Source organism: Diabrotica virgifera, chromosome 9, assembly GCF_917563875.1.
Source record: "Diabrotica virgifera virgifera chromosome 9, PGI_DIABVI_V3a".
In the NCBI taxonomy this organism is placed as follows: Eukaryota; Metazoa; Arthropoda; class Insecta; order Coleoptera; family Chrysomelidae; genus Diabrotica; species Diabrotica virgifera.
The window spans coordinates 7,659,607-7,680,320 of NC_065451.1; the positions used below are offsets into that span (position 1 = coordinate 7,659,607).

At 32.8% G+C, this 20,714-nt stretch overlaps 1 protein-coding gene across 2 annotated transcripts in view; it reads left to right on the forward strand.

Annotated features, from left to right (window-relative positions):
• The first annotated feature begins 344 nt into the window (after positions 1-344).
• LOC114325618 (tRNA-dihydrouridine(16/17) synthase [NAD(P)(+)]-like) overlaps positions 345-20,714 on the forward strand; it is a 34,493-nt gene continuing 14,123 nt past the window's right edge. The window contains exons 1-2 of one of the 2 annotated variants that reach the window (XM_028273722.2): positions 345-469; positions 11,756-11,973. In XM_028273722.2, the coding sequence (XP_028129523.2) occupies positions 364-469; positions 11,756-11,973 (324 nt within the window). In that variant the 5' untranslated portion in view covers positions 345-363. The remainder of the gene's footprint in view (positions 470-11,755; positions 11,974-20,714) is intronic. The other variant, XM_028273721.2, reaches the window with a different exon arrangement.

Below are 20,714 nucleotides of genomic sequence, written 5' to 3' on the forward strand. Positions count from 1 at the left end.
TTCTGAAATAGTTATACAACCTTTGATTGAACCGCAATATTGAGCAAAACTTTCTCAAAGAACTCTATGGTATCGTTTTGTTTTCAATAAGTTAGTTTATTTTAAGAAAGGTTGAATGTGTTTATATTTAGTATCAGGAAAACAACAAAACGACGATTATACGACGTAAGCTTTTTGTTTTTTAAGCCAATATTGAACTATTTTTAAATATTTGGTTTGTATAATAATATTTCTCTTCTAGTAGAATTAGACATCTTACATTAACATGTCTGCATCATCATCATCATCATCAATGAGCGTCATTTTATCTATTTTATAAGTTAGTTTATTCTTCTTTTTCTTATTTTTTATTTATAGCTTTATATGTGTCCTAGAACTCTGCCAGCAGTGCTGTTAGATGGATTGAGTAGCTTAACAATACTGTTTCTGGTCCCAGCCCCGGATAAAGAAGGAGTGAGTCTTCAGCAAGGTTAGTACCCTACTGATGAACTATAAATACTTTGGTCATAGAGACAGTAGGTCCAGACGAAATCCCAGTAGAAAGCTTAAAATTCTTAAATGATGAAACCATTGGATATAGTTAGATGTGGTAGACTTGCTTAACAAATTATACAAAACAGGACATTTACCTACCGAAACAATGGATACTCTTTAGCTTTTGCGCTATCCCTAAAAATACAAACCCTAAATACTGCACTGAATACAGAACAATATCATTACTAAGAATAAGTCATGTTCTCAAATTATTGTTGAAAGATGGAATAGATAATAATTAAAAGTCAATTTGGGTTCAAAAACGGACTAGGAACCAGGGAGGCGTTATTTGTTTTTAATGTGGTTAATCAAAGATACATGAATATGAATGTGGATGTGCATATTTATTACAAAAACATAAAAACCTTATTTTGTAAAAGGTATATGTATTTAAAATCCATAAAAAGGGCTGTATCACAAAACGTTTTCGGAATCAATATTCCATCATCAGTGTTATCACAGGTTTACATGCTTTAAGCCACCAAAATGTATGGGTAAACCCTTAAATTGATTTTAAACAGTTGGGGTTACATTATGTTATCAGATTTTTAAGGATGTTACAAATATTTTTAGATTAACCCTTGGCATCACATGACATCAACCATATTGGTTGGAAAATTGTAGGTAGAACCTTACATGGCAGAGTTTAGGTGACAACTGAGTTACCAATATGGTATTATTTTCCAACCAATATGGTTGATGTCATGTGATGCCAGGGGCTAATCTGAAAATATTTGTAACATCCTTCAAAATCTGATAACATAATGTAAGTCCAACTCTTTAAAATCAATTTAAGGGTTTTACCCATACATTTTGGTGGCTTAAATCATGTAAACCTGCGATAACACTGATGATGGAATATTGATTCCGAAAACGTTTTGTGATACAGCCCTTTTTAGGGATTTTAAATACATATACCTTTTACAAAATATGGTTTTTATTTTTTGTGATTTATGGTATACAGCCAGTACAGGAATTTTTCCTTGTGATATTTTCATATTTATTACGTTGATATTGAAAAAGCATTTGACAAAGTAAGACATGAAAAATTAGTCAAAATTCTAAAGACAAAATGGATTTAAGAATAATAACAAATCTTTACTGGAATCAAAGAGCGCAAATTGTAGTAGATGTTTTTTTAACAATTTTTGAAGAAACATTATTATTTGAAAAGAATGTTGTCGTGAAACGAAAACAAAAGGTGTATTATATTTCAGTTTGTTCAGAGAGTACCTTAAACAAGAAATTAGACCTATATCAAAGTAGAGAACAAGCTGGATTCAGAGCAACCTTTGGAACCAACGATCACCTCCAAACAATAAAACAACTCATCGAAAAATCCATAGAATATAACAAGCCCTTAGTTTTAGCATTCGTAGATTTCCACAAAGCATTCGACTCAGTAGAACTCGACAGTGTTATATAAGCACTAAACGAGAGCCGCATTGATAGCCGATATTCGAGGCTAAAATGTAATATATATATATAAAAATGCGACAAGCTCGATACAACTACACGCTGACAGCAACCAAATAATAATTCAAAGAGGTATCCGTCCAGGGGATACGTTGTCACCTAAACTTTTTATATCGGCTCTAGAAAAGCGATCAAAACCCTCGAATGGGGTGATAAAGGAATCAATGTGGACGGAGAGATGCTACACCACCTAAGCTACGCAGACGATATAGTCCTGATTGCAGACGATTTGGGAAAAAAATAGAGAAAATGTTGGAAGAACTTGGTACGGCATGTCATAAAATAGTCTTAAAAATGAATATAACAAAAACAAAATATATGACGAACTTAGTACCAAGTAAACACCTTGAAATACAAAATGAACAAATAGAACTGGTAGACAAATATATATATCTGGGTCACGAAATTAAGATAGGTAAATACAATCAAACAACCGAAGTATCCAGAAGAATAATACAAGGATGGGCAGCATACGGAGCTCTTAGGAACATTTTTAAGAGTGACATTCCAACTAACATGAAGAAAAAAGTTTTCGACCAATGCGTGCTACCGGTGATGACCTATGGTGAGGAAACAATATCGCTCACAAAGAAAAACGCACAAAACCTAAGAGTAGCGCAGAGAAGAATGGAGCGATCAATGATATTGGCCACTCTGCGAGACAGGATTATAAACGAAGATCTACGAGCTAAGACCAAAGTCATAGACGTCATTGAAAGAAGCTGTAATTTAAAATGGAAATGGGCTGGACACGTTGGCAGAATGAAGGACGGAAGATGGACTCGCAAACTAGTTGAATGGAGACCAAGAGCCGATAAACGTAGCAGAGGAAGACCACCAATACGATGGCAAGACGACTTACGAAAGACAACAAAAAACTGGATGCAGAAAGCACAGGATAGAACACTTTGGAGACAAACAGGGGAAGCCTATGTCCAGCAGTGGATTGAGAGAGTCTGATGATGGTGACCTTAAACAATCTTACTAGTTTCATTCTTATTAGAAATCATCAGAGATTGTCTATAAGAAGATATCTGAACAAACCAAAATAATCACAGCCGACCAGTATCGAGCCGTGACTAACAAACAGATACGTATGTCGTAACGGTCGGCTGTGTTTATTTTGGTTTGTTCAGAGATCTCCTTATATACAACCTCTGGGCCGTGCGGTGCTATGATGCGGCGAGGCAGTCGCATCAGGCGGCATCACAAGAGGGGCGGCATCTGCATAATCATTAAAATAAAAAAAAATGTCAGATTGTTTAAAAATGTTTTGGAAACTATAGAAAAAATAAAAAGTTAATAAATAAAAATAAAAGTTATGACTAATGAATGACCAAATAAAAATTTAATGAAATTGCGGAAAATCTTGATATAAGTTCCGAATTTCCAGCTGAAAATGAAATTCGAGCCAGGAGAAGCGTTAATTTGATTACGAAAAATCTGTGGACGAGCTAGATGACGCTAAATTTAAAATAATTTTGTTCATCTATATTTTAGACATTGCCGTTAATTCTTTGATTGGTCAATTTTTGCTTCTATAAACTTCTTCTTGTACTTGATGTAGATCTGTCGATTTGTTAATTTTGACGTTGAAGTATTTCTTAAGAGGTAGACTACCGGCTATCTTTCCATCTTTTTGGTGGTCTCCCCGGTGGGCGGTTGCCAGCACGTTTTCCTTCTAGCGCAATTCTTGGTAGTCTGTGCCCCTCCATTCTTTTTACATGACTGAACCATTCTCTTCGTCTTTGCCTACCCCATCTTACTATATCTTGCACGCCACATTGTTCCCTGATGATGTTGTTTCTTATTCTATCCCTTCTTGTCTTCCCTACTATTGCTCTTAGTATCTTCTTTTCGGCTGTTCGTAGCATGCTTTTGGTTTTATTGGTGCCTTATCTTGATTCAATACCATAGGTCATAACAGTTCTGATGCAAGTTTTATAAATTCTAACTTTGTTATTCATTCTCATATATGGGTTATTCCAGACCACGTCTCTCAGATGCTTCTAGAAGCTGGTAATAAAAATTTTAAATTTTTATATATTTTTAAATTGAGGGAAATAGATGATAATAGGTCTGGATCCCGCGTATGAAAAAAAAGTTGATTAATAGGAAGCTGAAAATTTGTTAATAGCTTAAAGGTGTCTAGTCGGACAAACTTTGATATATAGGAACACTGGAACAGGAGAAGTTTTAATTGTGGAAACAGGTTAAAAATTTGGAACCGTCAGACCACGAAAACGTCACATGTATTTTGTTCGACTGAACTTCCAATTAATTTGTTACCCTTTCATTAAACTCTCATGCAAAAATCAGGCTGCTATTTATCACCAAATGGGAATTATAATGAGTGGAACACGTAGAATATGTCAAATGACAGGAATTATGACAGGTGATAAATAGCAGTCTGATTTTTGCATGAGAGTTTAATGAAAGGGTAACAAATCAATTGGAAGTTCTGTCGGACAAAATTAATGTGACGTTTTCGTGGTCTGACCGTTCCAAATTTTTAACCTGTTCCACAATTAAAACTTCCCCTGTTCCAGTGTTCCCATTATCAAAGTTCGTCCGACTGGACACCCTTAAGCTATTAACAAATTTTCCGCTTGCTATTAATCAACTTTTTTTTCATACGCGGGATCCAGACCTATAAAGCACTAAAAAATATTGTATGAATCATCATTCAATACTTTTAATAGAAAAACAATTTCATATAGAGGCAAATGATCTTCTAGAAGAATTGCGTGATACATAAGTATATCCCAAATGATACCTTTAGAGGTTTTGAACTACATATTTGTGCCAAAATGAGCTAATTTCTTTATACCTATTAATGTAGTTGTATCACTAAGAATTCTATTAACACTCCCTATCTCGGTAGCTAGTAGAGAAAGAAGTTATTCAAAATTAGTTCAATAAAAGTTGTTTAAAAAGCTCCATGAGACAAACAAAACTAAAAAAATTAGCACTTATTTCAATAGAGTTCTCACTAGCTGCTACACCTATTTATCCCCAGTAGACTACACCAATCTGATTGACGAGTTTGTCAAAATTAAAGTCAGAAGGGTACATACTACATTTAACTTAAAGTATGTTTTGTTTTTAAAATAAAAGTTTTCGTTCATTTTGTGTATTTCATTTAATAAAAATAAAATTTATGTTTCAATAACATTTAAGGGGCGGCACTTCGAAGACTTGCATCATATTGAAAAGATGTACCGCACGGCTCTGCTCTGATGATTTCTAATAAGAATGAAACTAGTAAGATTGTTTAGGGTACCTACTCTCTTTGAATTATTATTATTTGAAAGTGAAGATAATTAATGGAAGAACTGTTAACAACGTAAGATATGCATAGATGACACCGTGATTATAACAAGCTCTGCTGAACAACTCCAACTACTACTAAACAAGACAGGTGAAAAGTTTATGTAAAAAATATGGACTAAAAATGAATATAAAGAAGACTGAATATATGATAATAAAAAAGAAAACAAACAGGAGATACCTACAAACAAACATACATTTGGAAAATAGATACGATAGAAAGAGTTAATAAATACAAATATCTGGGAACCTAAATTTGAGAAAATAATGATCAAACAACAGAATAAGGGCCAGGATAGAGATAGGAAGAAATGTGTTTGCAAAAATGAAAACAATTCTCTGCAATCAAGATCTTAGATTAGAACTGAGAGTAAGAGCTTTGAGATGTTATGTGTTTTCGATACCAAAATATGGACTTGCATGCCAGACACAGAAGAAAACGAACAGGGAAATATTGCTAGACGTGGACAAATAATACGAAATAATAATCACAATAAAAAATAAGAAAGTTGCAATATCTTGCAACGATAGACCTAGAGGTAGCGATATGAAAATGCTGATATTGATATTAAAGAGAAAGATAAGAGGAGGAAGGAGTATAGGAAGGAGATTGTCATGGTTGAAAAGTTTAAGACACTGGTTAAAATGCAGTTCAACAGAACTCCTCAGGATAGCGGTAGATAGAGTAGGTAAATATAGTTATGATGATATCCAATCTCCGATTGAGAGACGGGACTTAAAAAAGGGGAAGAATCTTTAACAGTCTTGTAGGTTATATCTTTTTTGCTCTTGCTGAGTTTCTGGTTTTGAATGAGTTTTGTCTCTTTTTTACGAACACCTAAGGCTAAATTTGATACATGGCATGGGTTATGCTGGCTATGAGGCCGCTGTGACTTGGTATTGCTATAAAACAGTGTTTTTTACAACTTTAGAGGATAATATTAGTTCCTCGTTTTTACTGGGCCTTCAGAATTTCATTATGACTGTCGGTTTACCTGAAAAGCAATTTGTTAAAGATCTGAATCTGCAAAAATTCTAGAAAAACGAACTAATTTTGGCGTGAATTGGAAGTCGACAGTTAAGCTACTAGAGTTTTTTTATAGAAAATTTGTTTGCTAGTTGTTCTCGTAAGTAGGTATCCTTAGAATATTACTACGATTGCATTGTACCTACAAGAGACAAAATCAATGTCTAGAAGACTTCATGCACGTGAATCCGCAAAACTTAATCATATTCAAAAGCCACATTTTTATGATTTTGATATTGTTGATATGATTCCAAAAATGTATAGGTACAGGGTTATTCACTATATTTTGACCCCCCTGTAAACTGCTTCATTTACAGAATTAGAAAAAAATGTTACATACAAAAGTTGTTCGATTTTTAAATTATGATTTTTTGACGTATATATCATACTAGTGACGTCATCCATCTGAGAGTGATGACGTAATCGACTATTTTTTTAATTGATAATAGGGGTCGTGTGCTAGCTCATTTGAAAAGTTATTCAATTCTCTATTCAGTAATATAAATATTAAGATAATTATTTATACAGGGTGTCAAAATTTTTTTTTTAATTAAATCAATTAACACAAAAAGAAGAGTGTATGTTTTATTTAATTCAAAATACATTCTATTGCTGTCAGGAAACACAAATAAATGTTAATTTAACAAATAAACATTACTTTTCACTTAAATTCAATGTTCAAGCTGCCACCCATCTGCCTCTTGGCAGTTTAAACATTGAATTTAAGCAAAAAACAATGTTTATTTGTGCAATAAACTTTTATTTCTGTTTTCTAACAGCAGTAGAAGATATTTTGAAATAAATAAATTACATACATTCTTCTTTTTGTGTCAATTAATTTAATTAAAATTTTTTTTGACACCCTGTATAAATAATTATCTTAATGTTTATATTACTGAATAAAGAATTGTATACCCTTTCAAATGAGCTATCACACGACCCCTATTCTTATTTAAAAAATAGTCGATTACGTCATCACGCCCAGATGGATTACGTCACTAGTATGATATACAGTCCGTCTAATTTACTTACCGTTGCACGTCATTATTTACGTTAGAGATCTAAGTTGACATTGTTGCCCAATTACAAAAAATTCTTGAAATAATATGTCAAAAAATCATAATTTAAAAATCCAATAACTTTTAATATTTTTTTCTAATTCTGTAAATAAAGCAGTTTACAGGGAGTCAAAATATAGTGAATAACCCTGTACATGCCTTTATGCCTTTATACAAAAATGCACCGTTTGGCCAGAAAACGGAAAAACAGGGAACTTGCATAAATTTTTAAATTCGAAAAAAATGTTATAAATCACAACAGAACATAATTTAAAACATGTATCAAAGATAAAAAAGTTTTGTTTGTCTTTCGTTTGGCCCCCTAAAGAGGATTAAAAATTCAAATTAAAACATGTGGTCCAAAATGAGTCGTGACGTCACTTGGTTTTACATGTACATTTTTCCAATAAAGTAAACAGAATTTTAAATTAGACGTTATAAACGTCAGTAGAAAATACATTTATGTGACGTTACAAGTGTTTTTGATCGTTAGACCTATTCATAGAAAATTTGTACTTTTACAAAATGGTTTTATTTTCACTAGTAAACCTTCGTTCCTTTCCTTCAAAAACAGTATAAAACTACAATTTTAACAAACTGGTATATATTATTACAATGATATACGATAAATGTCATTAGAATATAAATATTTTTGACTTATTCCACGACGATGAGCTTGCCAAATACCCAAGTAGGTGGAGGCCAATAAACTAAAGAAGGAGAAGAAGAATATACCTAAATATAAGGTTGTGTCTAGGTATACGCTAACGTGTACGCAAATAAAAAAGTTAGTGTCGGTGATTTCTTATTTTTTATTTGTTTAGTGTTTGTTTTTAAATTAACTACGGAGTGTGGACAATTATTTAGTTCTTTTAATGAGTTTAAGAACATTTTAAAACAGTACGAAAAAGATAAGAGACTATAAATTAATATATATTTTTTTTAGTTATAAATGAAATAGTATTACCGTAAAAGATTAAAATATAATGAAGACCTAAAGCTTTCACAATAATAATTAACTTGTTCTGAAGCTATTATCCTTGTGGCATTTTTGTAATCAACTAAGTATTCTAAATGAGAACTAAGCCACAATTTAACTAAAAAATTGATTTTATTATCGTTTCGACTTCTAAACCGGATTTCGTTGTCAAAATACAAAATATTATTAAATTAAACAAAAATGTTGTTGCTTAGTAAAAAATTTTTTCTAATAATTTATTTAATCTGACTAATTTTTGTATTTTGACAATAACATCCGATTTGGACGTCTAAACGTTAATAAAATATTTTTTTTAGTTAAATTGTGGCGTATTTTGCATTTAGAATAGTTGATTATAATAATTCACTTACGTATAAAAATTATTTTAACAATATTTTGTACCTACATGTCATGTAAACTAAATACATATAATTATTTTGCTAACCTAAATATATACTTTTATATTATACATTGATTTATTACAATTAAGTTTGAAACATCTGAATAGTTCTGCTTCCCTTCCCTTATCAAATATGTTTCTATCAAACAAACACTAAACATATCAAAATAGCATGTACCAAAATATACAGGGTGTAACAAAAATACAGGTCATAAATTAAACTACATATTCTGGGACCAAAAATAGTTCGAATGAACCTAACTTACCTTAGTACAAATATGCACATAAAAAAAAAGTTACAGCCCTTTGAAGTTACAAAATGAAAATCGATTTTCTCGAATATATCGAAAACTATTAGAAATTTTTTATTTAAAATGGACATGTGGCATTCTTATGACAGGAACATCTTAAAGAAAAAATATAGTGAAATTTGTGCACCCCCTAAAAATTTTATGGGGTTTTGTTCCCTTAAACCCCCCCAAACTTTTGTGTACGTGCCAATTAAATTATTATTGTGGTACCATTAATTAATCTCAATATTTTCAAAACTTTTTTGCCCCTTATTATTGTTTCGATAAGGCAGTTTTTATCGAGATGCGGCTTCTTTTTTAATATGTTTACATAAAAAGTTTATGGGGGTTTTGTGCTTTTAAACCCTCCAAATGTTTGTGTATGTTCCAATTAAACTATTACTACGGTACCATTAGTTAAACACAGTGTTTTTAAAACTTTTTGGCCTCTTTGTATTTTTTCGATAAGGCACTTTTTATCGAGATGTGGCTTCTTTTTTAATATGATTCAAAATATACCTAAAAATGTAAATCATAAATAAATTTTCATATTATTACCAAGTCTCCATAATCGTACTTAAACCATATACAAATATGTGGTGGATTTGATAAATATTCCAAGTATCTCGATAAAAACTGACTTTTCGAAAAAAGTACTAAGAGGCAAGAAAGTTTTTAAAACATTGTGTTTAACTAATGGTACTACAATAATAATTAAAATGGTAATTAATATTATATTCAACCTCTCATCTTTATTGATAAGCCCAGAGAGGTTGAAGAGGGCGAAACACATTTCTAAGAACTGGTGTTTGGATCTTTGATTCTATTCAAAAAAATTTTTCCCAACCCGAAATGGTGGATGTGTGAATTGTTCGTAAGGGGATTTTTCCACATTCTCTATTTCATCTGTTTGATTTCGTACGAGTGGTCGTCAAACCATTAACCTTGGATCTTTTGATCACTGAGTGTGTTTCAAGGATCTACATCTCATGTTTTTAAACATATATTTTACTTACTTTAAGTAATTAGGGAATTAAAACTTGAGACTGTCATTGTCGGACTTGCCGTAGATTTACGCACCTTCTATGTCTAGGTCTCGAATGTTGTTTTTTGATTGGAATGTGTCTAAAGATATTCAACCTCTCATCTTTATTGATAAGCCCAGAGAGGTTGAAGAGGGCGAAACACATTTCTAAGAACTGGTGTTTGGATCTTTGATTCTATTCAAAAAAATTTTTCCCAACCCGAAATGGTGGATGTGTGAATTGTTCGTAAGGGGATTTTTCCACATTCTCTATTTCATCTGTTTGATTTCGTACGAGTGGTCGTCAAACCATTAACCTTGGATCTTTTGATCACTGAGTGTGTTTCAAGGATCTACATCTCATGTTTTTAAACATATATTTTACTTACTTTAAGTAATTAGGGAATTAAAACTTGAGACTGTCATTGTCGGACTTGCCGTAGATTTACGCACCTTCTATGTCTAGGTCTCGAATGTTGTTTTTTGATTGGAATGTGTCTAAAGATATTCAACCTCTCATCTTTATTGATAAGCCCAGAGAGGTTGAAGAGGGCGAAACACATTTCTAAGAACTGGTGTTTGGATCTTTGATTCTATTCAAAAAAATTTTTCCCAACCCGAAATGGTGGATGTGTGAATTGTTCGTAAGGGGATTTTTCCACATTCTCTATTTCATCTGTTTGATTTATTTATAAATAAATATCCATTCTAAATAGTTAAAATTGTAAAAATGCCACAAGAAAATAGCTTCAGAACAACATTAATAATAATTAAATTGTAACGTACACAAAAGTTTGGGGGGGTTTAAAGTAACACAACCCCCATAAAATTTTTAAGGGGTGTCCAAATTTCACTATAATTTTTTATTCAGATAATAGTGGCATAAAAATGCTACATGTCCATTTTCAATAACAAATCTCTAATAGTTTTCGATATATTGGAAAAAATCGATTTTCATTTTGTAATTTCAAAGGGCTGTAACTTTTTTTATGTGTACATTTGTACTAAGGTAAGTTAGGTTCAATCGAACTATTTTTGGTCCCAGAATATGTGATTAACTTTATGACCTGTATTTTTGTTACACCCTGTATATAGTCACTGCGCAAGCTAAATAATGACGTCACTGGCTTGATGAAGTTTAATTCGTACTTACTAATGAAGTAAAAACCTCACATGTAGGTATTATATTTAATTCGCGTCTACCTAACTTTTTTATTTGCGTACACGTTATCGTGTACCTAGACACAGCGAAATATAACCATGATAAAAACTAATGCAAAACTATGTGACGTCACGGGCCGTTTGAACTACTTTATACCGCAGAAGACTTTAAATATGTTTTTCTAAGTTATTACGAGTTTTTGAAGCGTGAAATTTTGGAAATCTCATTTTTAAACAAAACTGAACATTATTATCTAATAAAAAAAATGTGCAAGTTCCCTACTGGGATTCAATAATGTATCGAATATTAATAATGTATGGAAGATCCCTCGTAGTCTAAATTAGTGACAACTGACAGTGACACAAAACCATGTGGACAGTGGACATTCCATATTTTTCTGTCATCTGTGAATTAATTTTAGGTTAGAATAGTAATTTTTAAAGATTTGAATTAATCTTGTTTATAAATAAATTAGAAAACATGGATTTGTGGAAAGATATCCTTGGTTCTCCTGTAAAAATAGTGGCTCCCATGGTAGATGCCAGTGAACTGGCATGGAGACTATTAAGCAGACGATATGGAGCTGAACTCTGTTATACACCAATGTTACATAGTGCCATTTTTACCAGAGATCCTAAATATAGGAAAGAAGCCCTGGCTTCTTGCGAGGAAGACAAACCCTTGATTGTTCAGGTAATACAATAAAAATCATTTTGCTACATTATTATTTATTTTTAACACCTTGGGCCTTGCCTGCATTTGACATATTTATAAACTTACGTTAAGTGCGTTTCGAGGCACATATTATGTCCCCTAGTGAACGTTTGTCACAGTGCGTTTCAACACAGTCGACGCAGCCAACCGTTAGTGTAATAATATGAGGTCTATTTCTATTTGTCCCGTAACACATTGGTTAACATAGTCTGTAGTGCATATTTTCTCATTTTAATAGCGATTCTTGTGCTATTTGTATGCTTACAGTGTTTCCCTATTATTTAACTTTATTCGGAATCTAAACCTTTTTGATTTTCCCTCAGTTTGAATTTTTTATGTTAACCTTTTCAGGAAGACTGACCAATATATCTGACAGAAGAAAAATTGCCACATGGACTGCAGACCGATATATCTGATAACCCTAAACCTTTTGAAAACCTCATTATTGATGAGAATATGATTTTACAGGGTTTACCCTTTTTAAAGTTTTTATTTATTTATTTATTTAAAACACGGGATAACCCCATTAACAGTTAAATTACAATACAATACCAGTTAGGTTTCAAAACATGAATTACCTATAGTGTAAAATCAATAACAAAAGTTACATTTAAAAAGTTCACTACATACTAAAAACATACAAAATATAATAAGAACAAAATTCAACAATACCATACATATATATCACAAAGTAAGAGATCTTTTGAACCGAGATAAAGTTAAATTGAAAATATCATAGTCAAATTCACTTAATAGCCCCATGCATCTATCCAATGGGTTATGAATGCCATATGTTGTTCTGTGGAAAGGAATGTTGAAAACATTGTGGTAACGTACAGCTTGGTTTGGAACATTAAAGTTAATGTGATTTAACAGGTTTGGACAATCAATAAATCCATGTATGATCTTATATATAAATATAGTACCTGATATATCACGACGGTTCTTAAGTGGGGGTAAAGATAATTGTTGTTCAATATAGGAATAATCATGATTTCTAATGGTAGTGTGAACATGGTAAGCACAATATCTCAAAAATTTATGCTGGACTCTTTCCAATGTATCAATATTATTCTGAAAATAGGGTAACCAAACAATTGAGCAGTATTCTAAAATAGATCTAACTAGCCAACAATACACTAACCTTGTTGAATTAATGGAGAAGTACTTGCAATTCCTGGTAACAAAACCAAGAAGTTTAGATGCCTTTATTGAAATAGTGTTTATGTGGTCACAGAAAGTAAGCTTCTCATCGAAAATAACACCCAAATCCCGAATAGAAGAAACATAATTCAAAGGCATATTGTTAATAGAACTTGTTTCGATTCTATTGACTTTACGAGAAAAACTTATAAAACAACATTTTTTTATATTCAAGTGAAGTTTGTTCTGATTGCACCAATTTTGTAATCTGTCTAAGTCATCTTGCAACAGAGCTTGGTCTTTTAGGCTATCTATAACTTTCCAAAATTTCAAGTCATCTGCCAACATTAGACATTTGCTATTTAGGAAACAGGAAGTGATGTTGTTAACAAAGATATTAAAAAGAAGTGGAGAAATGTGGCCACCTTGAGGAACTCCAGATGTTACTGAAATACTGTCAGACAGATGACAACCTATCTTGACTCTTTGGCTTCTACCATATGTAGAGTTTTTAATACATTCAACAAACGTGTCATGAAAGCCTACATTAATTAATTTGTCCAATAGTATTTGATGATCAACACGATCAAATGCCTTGGAAAAATCTGTGTATATAGAATCTACCTGTTTACGGTTTTCCATTTGAGATAATATATCGGATTGATAACAAACCAAGTTGGTTGCAGTGGATCTTTTGCTATAAAATCCATGTTGAGATTGAGATATTAAGCCTTTACAGAACCAAGAAAGTTGCTTTCCTATAAGACAGTCGAAGAGCTTAGGGATTGCAGATTGTATACATATACTACGATAATTTTCAATGTTGACTTTCTGACCATTTTTAAATATAGGAACAATATAACTTTCTTTCCATGAAGAAGGAAACATAGAGGTTTCCAGAGATCTGTTAAACAACATAACAAGCGGCATTACAAGGGTACAGACACACTTTCTTAATAAATAATTAGGCACTCCATCTGGGCCAGCAGTAAGCTTATTGGGCAGTTCACATATGCCATTAAAAATATCGGTCGTGGTAATTTTCGAAGGACAAATATTAGTACTAACATTGTTGTTTAATGGATGGATAGGTACGTAAAGGTTATTGCTATTAGGTGAATACACAGTTTGGAAGAAGGTCATAAATAAATTACCTATTTCTTGACCATTTGTTGCTGAATGGGCTTGATAAAATAATGAGTTAGGTAAGCTGTGACTAGATCGCTTATCATTTATATACTTCCAAAATGATTTTAGATCATTTTTTATGCCAGCATCTATCCCTTTGATATAGTTGTTGAAACAAATTTCAGACAGTTGTTTACATTCAGCTCTTAGGTGGGAAAATCTAATATAGTCAGCATCAGAACGATTATTAACATAATTATAGTGAGCATGTTTTTTCTCCAGAGTCAGTCTTCTAAGATCAGCAGAGAACCACTTGGGAAAAGTTGAAGTTCTATATTTCTTTAATGGCACAAAGTAAGAAATACCTATTGAAAGAGCTTCATAAAATAATTTTGTAGCAATATCAATATCATCAACTATACATACCTGCCAGTCTATGGAAGCAAGGAAGTTGTTAAGCCCTATGTAATCATCATTCCGAAAATCATAAAACAACTCATTATAAATCAACTTATTTCTATTTGTTTCTTTCACATCTAGCATTAAGCAACATTCATAACCCACATGGTGGATGCTAGGACCCAAAAGGGGATCGCTTGTTCTTAAGATACTTAACTCCCTAATATTAGAAAAAAAACTAAATCTAAATAAACACCACGATTATTGGGAATATTGTTACGCTGAAACAATTTTAAAAAACCAAAGGCTTGAGCAATATCCACAGCTGGATCACCTGCAGGACAATGCACCATCAAACCAAACTCATCATTCTCCCATGATGCATTGGGAAGATTGTAATCACCAAAAATATAGAAATTCTGTGCTGAGTATTGCTGAACAACATTTTCCACAGTTTGACAATGCCAGTTGTATACTTCGCGAGGTGACTATGGAGGTATATTATAGACACCACCAACCACAAACTTGACTTCATTAAGTTGACATAAGGTGTATATTTGCTCAACCAGATCTTCACGAATACTAATGGCTTGTGATTTTAGCTTATTGTTAACAAACACTAGTATACCACCGCCACTCAACTTTGCACTGGTTCTCTGGGATCTATCCTATAATACATGCCTATAATTTTCATCCTATGTCTATTCAATTGATTGAGTCTTATCTATCAGATAGATTTCAATATGTGTTTTTTAACCAGCTTAAATCTGATAAAAAACCTTTGATGTATGGAGTGCCTCAAGGGTCAGTTCTAGGTCCAATATTATTTCTCATTTATATAAATGACTTGGGATTTTCACAAGAGGGCCCGGTAAGCACAGTCCTATTTGCTGATGATACTACATGCTATCAAAGTTACCACCCTTCCCAAATCAGTGATATTGATCTTGAGACCACAGAGAGCAATTTGTTCCAATGGTTTTTGGCAAATCGTCTCTCTCTCAATAACTCAAAATCACAAACAGTGAACTTTACCCTAAGACATAACACCATTACACATCCCATTTTAACAGATTGTTCACAGGAAGCTAAATTTCTTGGTGTTTATCTTGATCAGGGACTCACTTGGGAACGGCACATACTGAAACTTTCCCAAAAGCTCTCAAGCCAACTCTTTTTATTTAGAAACCTATCTAAGGTTACCTCCCTTCAAACCCTTCTTACATCATATCACAGCAACTTTCACTCACGACTAACTTACGCAATCCTTTCCTGGGGACACTCTTGCCATATAGATAAGGTGTTTGGTCAGCAGAGAAAGTGTATTCGCATAATCACAGGTCAGGGTTATCGGGACGATTGTAGGCAGTCTTTCAGAAACCTGAGGATTCTCACACTACCTTCTGTGTACATTATGCAGTGCCTGTTGTATGTTCATCAAAATGTAGATCTGTATAAAACACAACAGCATACTTATCAGACTAGAAATCATGATGCCCTTGTACCAGACTTCAGTCGACTTGAGAGGACCAGAAATGGAACCAGATACCTAGCATTGAAATTTTATAACTGTATACCAATATCTATTAAAAGTCTTGATTTTAACCAATTTAAGAGACAAATTAAAAATTATCTTCTGATGGGTGCTTTCTACTCATTTGAGGAGTACTTCAGATCTAAATTTTGTTTTGTCCTGTAATTTAATTAGTGTTTAGTTTTTAAATTTTAGTAATAGGTTTTTTTTTTACTGAAGTACTGTCAACTTTTAATGTAATTTTAGACAATTTTAATTATTGCTGACCTGTAAAAGTACATTTGTACATTATTACCAATAAATACTCTACTCTACTCTACTCTATCACATCTGTAAATACTAAAACCATCACATCCAATTTCACAATCAGCTATGTTATCATTTAAGTTACTCTCCACTAAAATAATTATATTGTATGAGCAACAGGAAATACTTTTCAGGACCTCAGAAATCTTTGTACGAATGCCTCCAACATTTTGATAAAAAACTGTTAATGGGAAGGATACTAGTTTTTTTGTTGTTTAACCTCACAAACTGTAGGTACACCACTGCGGTATCTAATGCATAGATTTTCACTGCCAGCAAATTTTATTTCATTTAGTTCCTTTTTAGCTGCCTTGTATGCTTCCAGTTCCATCTTTGTTTGATCCTTAGAGATTCTACAAACAGTATTTCGAAGTTTATTACCAGCCTTAAGAGCCAGTTTCACTGTGTTAGCACTACATATAACTTTGACTGGTCTAGCTTTGTTGGAATTGGACACTTTACCAACTCGGACAACATGTGATATGGCGGACTCCTCCTGCTGTAAGCCAAGTAAACGAAAAATCTCACTCACCTGAGATTTGTCTTAGCTAATGCGATCAGCTAATACATTAGAATTATGTTCAGGAATTTTATAAACCATGAGATTTTGAGCTTTATCTATACTTACGTTGTTGGACTTCGTACAAAACAGAATTAGCAGTGGTCTGTGAATTGCTATTTTCCATTGATGTGATTTTTTCTTTAAGATTGGTAATTTCTTCCTCCAGCTTGGCAAATCTTCGCACAAACATAGGCACACTCTTAAATGCATCAGGACAGGTAGTGCAAAAGTACATAAGCAGACGTTTCTGCAAAATGATTGCCCGTATCTCGGATGTGGACAAGCCAGAACATTCTTCTGCGAGGTGTATTTTTGAACGGCAACTGTCGCAAGCTATTATTTTCTTTTCATCAGTACCGAGATCTTGGGAACAAGCACTACAATTATTAGCCATGATAATGGATAACCTCAAACTTAAATCTTCAAATATTTTAGCAATCCTGGGATTTTTGCGGTGTATTATTTATGGAATATAAAAAGCACCAACTGAATTAACTAGCAGACACAATATTATGTTTAATATGCTTTCCAAACTTAAAAAATTATAGGAAAAATAAGGCAGCAAATTTTATTTGTTTTGATTAATCTAACCTAACACCTATCAACAATGATTTTAATATGATTTTGTTTAACACTTAACACATTGCGTGCGGATGTCTAATCCTAAGACTTAAACTCTGAACGGACAAAAATAACACATTAAAAGTGTATATGTTACAGTTCAAGTTGATTATCCAGTTGGAGTTGACTCCAACTAGTTGGAGTCAACTCTAACGGCTGGTTTCAGTAAAAGTTGATTATAAATATAAAATGAAAATTTATATTCAACATTTACTAGTAAAAGTAGACTCCAACTAGGAAAAGTATACTCTTCCCAATGCCATTTAGTAAAAGTTGATTCTGATTCACACAAACAGCCGATTCTAGAAATTAAATGTTACTGAATATGTTCAAATTAGTCTAGGCTGTATCGTCGCCCCCGTTAGGTAAATTATTCCAGTTCGATTTTTTTGCACAAACTTACTCAAAAAGAGGTCCTTATAACGAATCCACAGGGTGTCAGATGGTACTGTGGTCGAAAAATTGTTTAAACAATTTTTTTAAACAAACTCACAAAAAAAAGAATGTGTGTACTATGTACGCACGTAAGAAGATATTCTTCTATTATATAATAGGTAATTTAAACGAAGTAAATATACTTAAAAGGTTATTTGTATTTTATTTAAAAATCAAACTAACTTTCTTATCTACCACTTTCAAAAATTTTTATTAAAACAACCAAAAATAAAAAAAAAATATGAATCGCCCCGGGAATTGAACCCGCAACCTTCCAATCTCAGTGCTAACGCATTTCTAACTACTCCATCGAGGCACTAGAAATGAACATGTAAGTTTCGGATATAATTACACAACACGGCGACATATAGTGTAAAAATGTTATGCTTACATAATATTTTATTAATCCAAAAACACAAGAATTATAATAAATAATACATTTCCTAAAACCACTAATATATTCTTTTAATGACTTATTTGCACGGTTACAGATACATACATACCTATCTTGAAAGATTAGCAATGAACTACATACTGTCAGTGTGCGCAGGCGCGCGGTAAATGTACAATTTTACCCTCAATCGATTCGCCGCTAAAGAAGAATATCTTCAAAAAATTCATTTACGACAATTTTCTTTACATCATTTGGGTGTCATTCGGAGCAAAAGAGGTCTTTTGTGATTTTTCTCTAAAATTTATTGTTCTCGAGTTATACTCGATTTAAAATTTGCAAAATACGAAAATGACCATTTTCAAGGCTTAATAACTTAATTAACAAATAATCTTTTCATTTTGATAAACCTGTCGGGCTACCTCTATTCTCGCTCTTGACTTCTTGTTTATAATCAAGTTGATTGTTGAACCAGCAACCAAGATATTTGTACTGGCTTACGTATTCAAGCTGTTGGTGTTTCACATATTTATTGGAAGAGGTAAATTTTTGTTCCTTGATATTCTTATAACTTTGGTTTTCGCAGTATTGTTCTTCATCCCCATTTTTTCACAACTCTCAGTAACCCTATCCAACAGTATCTGCAGACTATGGTCCGAATCAGTCATTAATACTGTGTCATCTGCATAGCGGATGTTATTTACTCTCTGACCGTTTATCCTGATTCCTTCTGAAGGGTGCGATAAAGAGTTCGCAAATATTACCTCAGAGTAGACGTTAAAAGTATGGGTGATAGCACACAACCCTGTCTAACACCTCGTTGTATTTCAATTGGCCTTGACGTATTACCATTGGTCTTTATGATTGCTGTCTGATTCCAATAAATAGCCTCTATAATTTTAGAATCTCTTTTGTCGACTCCGATGTCGTTCAATCTTTCTATCGAGGTCTTGTGCTTCACCCTACCGAAAGCTTTCTCAAAATCTATGAAACAGATAAAAAGGTCTGCTTGCTGATCTTTGTATCTTTGTGCCAGAGTTTGAAGACAGAATATTGCTTCTCGTGTCCCCATACCTTTCCTGAAGCCAAATTGTTCTTGACCGGTGACCTCATCACATTTTCTATAATATATTCTGTTCTGTATGATACGCAAGAAAAGCTTTAGAATGTTATTTCATAGACTTATAAGGCGGAAGTCCTGACATAATTTGGCGTTCTTCTTTTTAGGCAGTGGTATGAAGACTGATCCAAGCCATATTTTAGGGATAGTCCCTGTATTGTAAAGATTATTAAATAGTCCAAGAAGAAGGTCTAAGTTTTCCTCGTTGATTAATTTCAATAGCTCAGCTGGTATTTCATCTTTTCCTACAGATTTGTTGTTTTTTAGTTGACGTAGAGCATATTCCAGTTCGGACTTCAGTATTGGAAGACCTTCGTCGTTTTCGGTATTTAATGTAGGAGGTTCTCTGATGTCATAGAAGAGTTCCTTTATATAGTCTTCCCACATGTTTATTTGTTCTTCAGGGCTTGAAATCAGTTTGCCTTCTGCGTTGATTAGATTATTTGGTCCTTGTAAGTATGTTGTGCCTGTGAATTCCTTGAGTTTCTTATACAGATGGAAGTCATCATGTTTTTTATATAAGTTTTCGATTTCTTCACATTGTTCGGTTATCCATTTTTCTTTTGCAATTTTTATTTTTTGTTTAATGGTTCTATTTAATGCTTTGTACATTGCTTTGTGATGTTTGCATTTTCTTCTTTCATCCATTAAATCCAATATTTCCTCTGTCATCCATCTTTGCTTCCGTGGTCGCTGTTTTGTGAGTATTTCAGTTGCCGTTGCAAGGGCGTATCTGATTTCCTCCCGAAGGCGAAAGTTAAGGATGTTTAATTATATGAAAGTGTGCTAAAAACACTGCGAAAAAGTAAAACCCATTTAAAATACATTGTTACTTCAGACACACTTTAAACTCTTCATGTACTGCTATCTATATTTACAATTTTTACACAATAAATCCTTTACATCAGCGGTTCTCAATCTTTTTGAGTCATGTACCATCTAAAGTTTCTTTTATTATATTTCTATATTTTTAGATTGTATAATCAAGACTTACTATGTACTACTATTTTAAGTTTTTGTGTGTTTTGTGTACCAGCGCAAATAATGATATGTACCACCAGTGGTACATGTACCACAGATT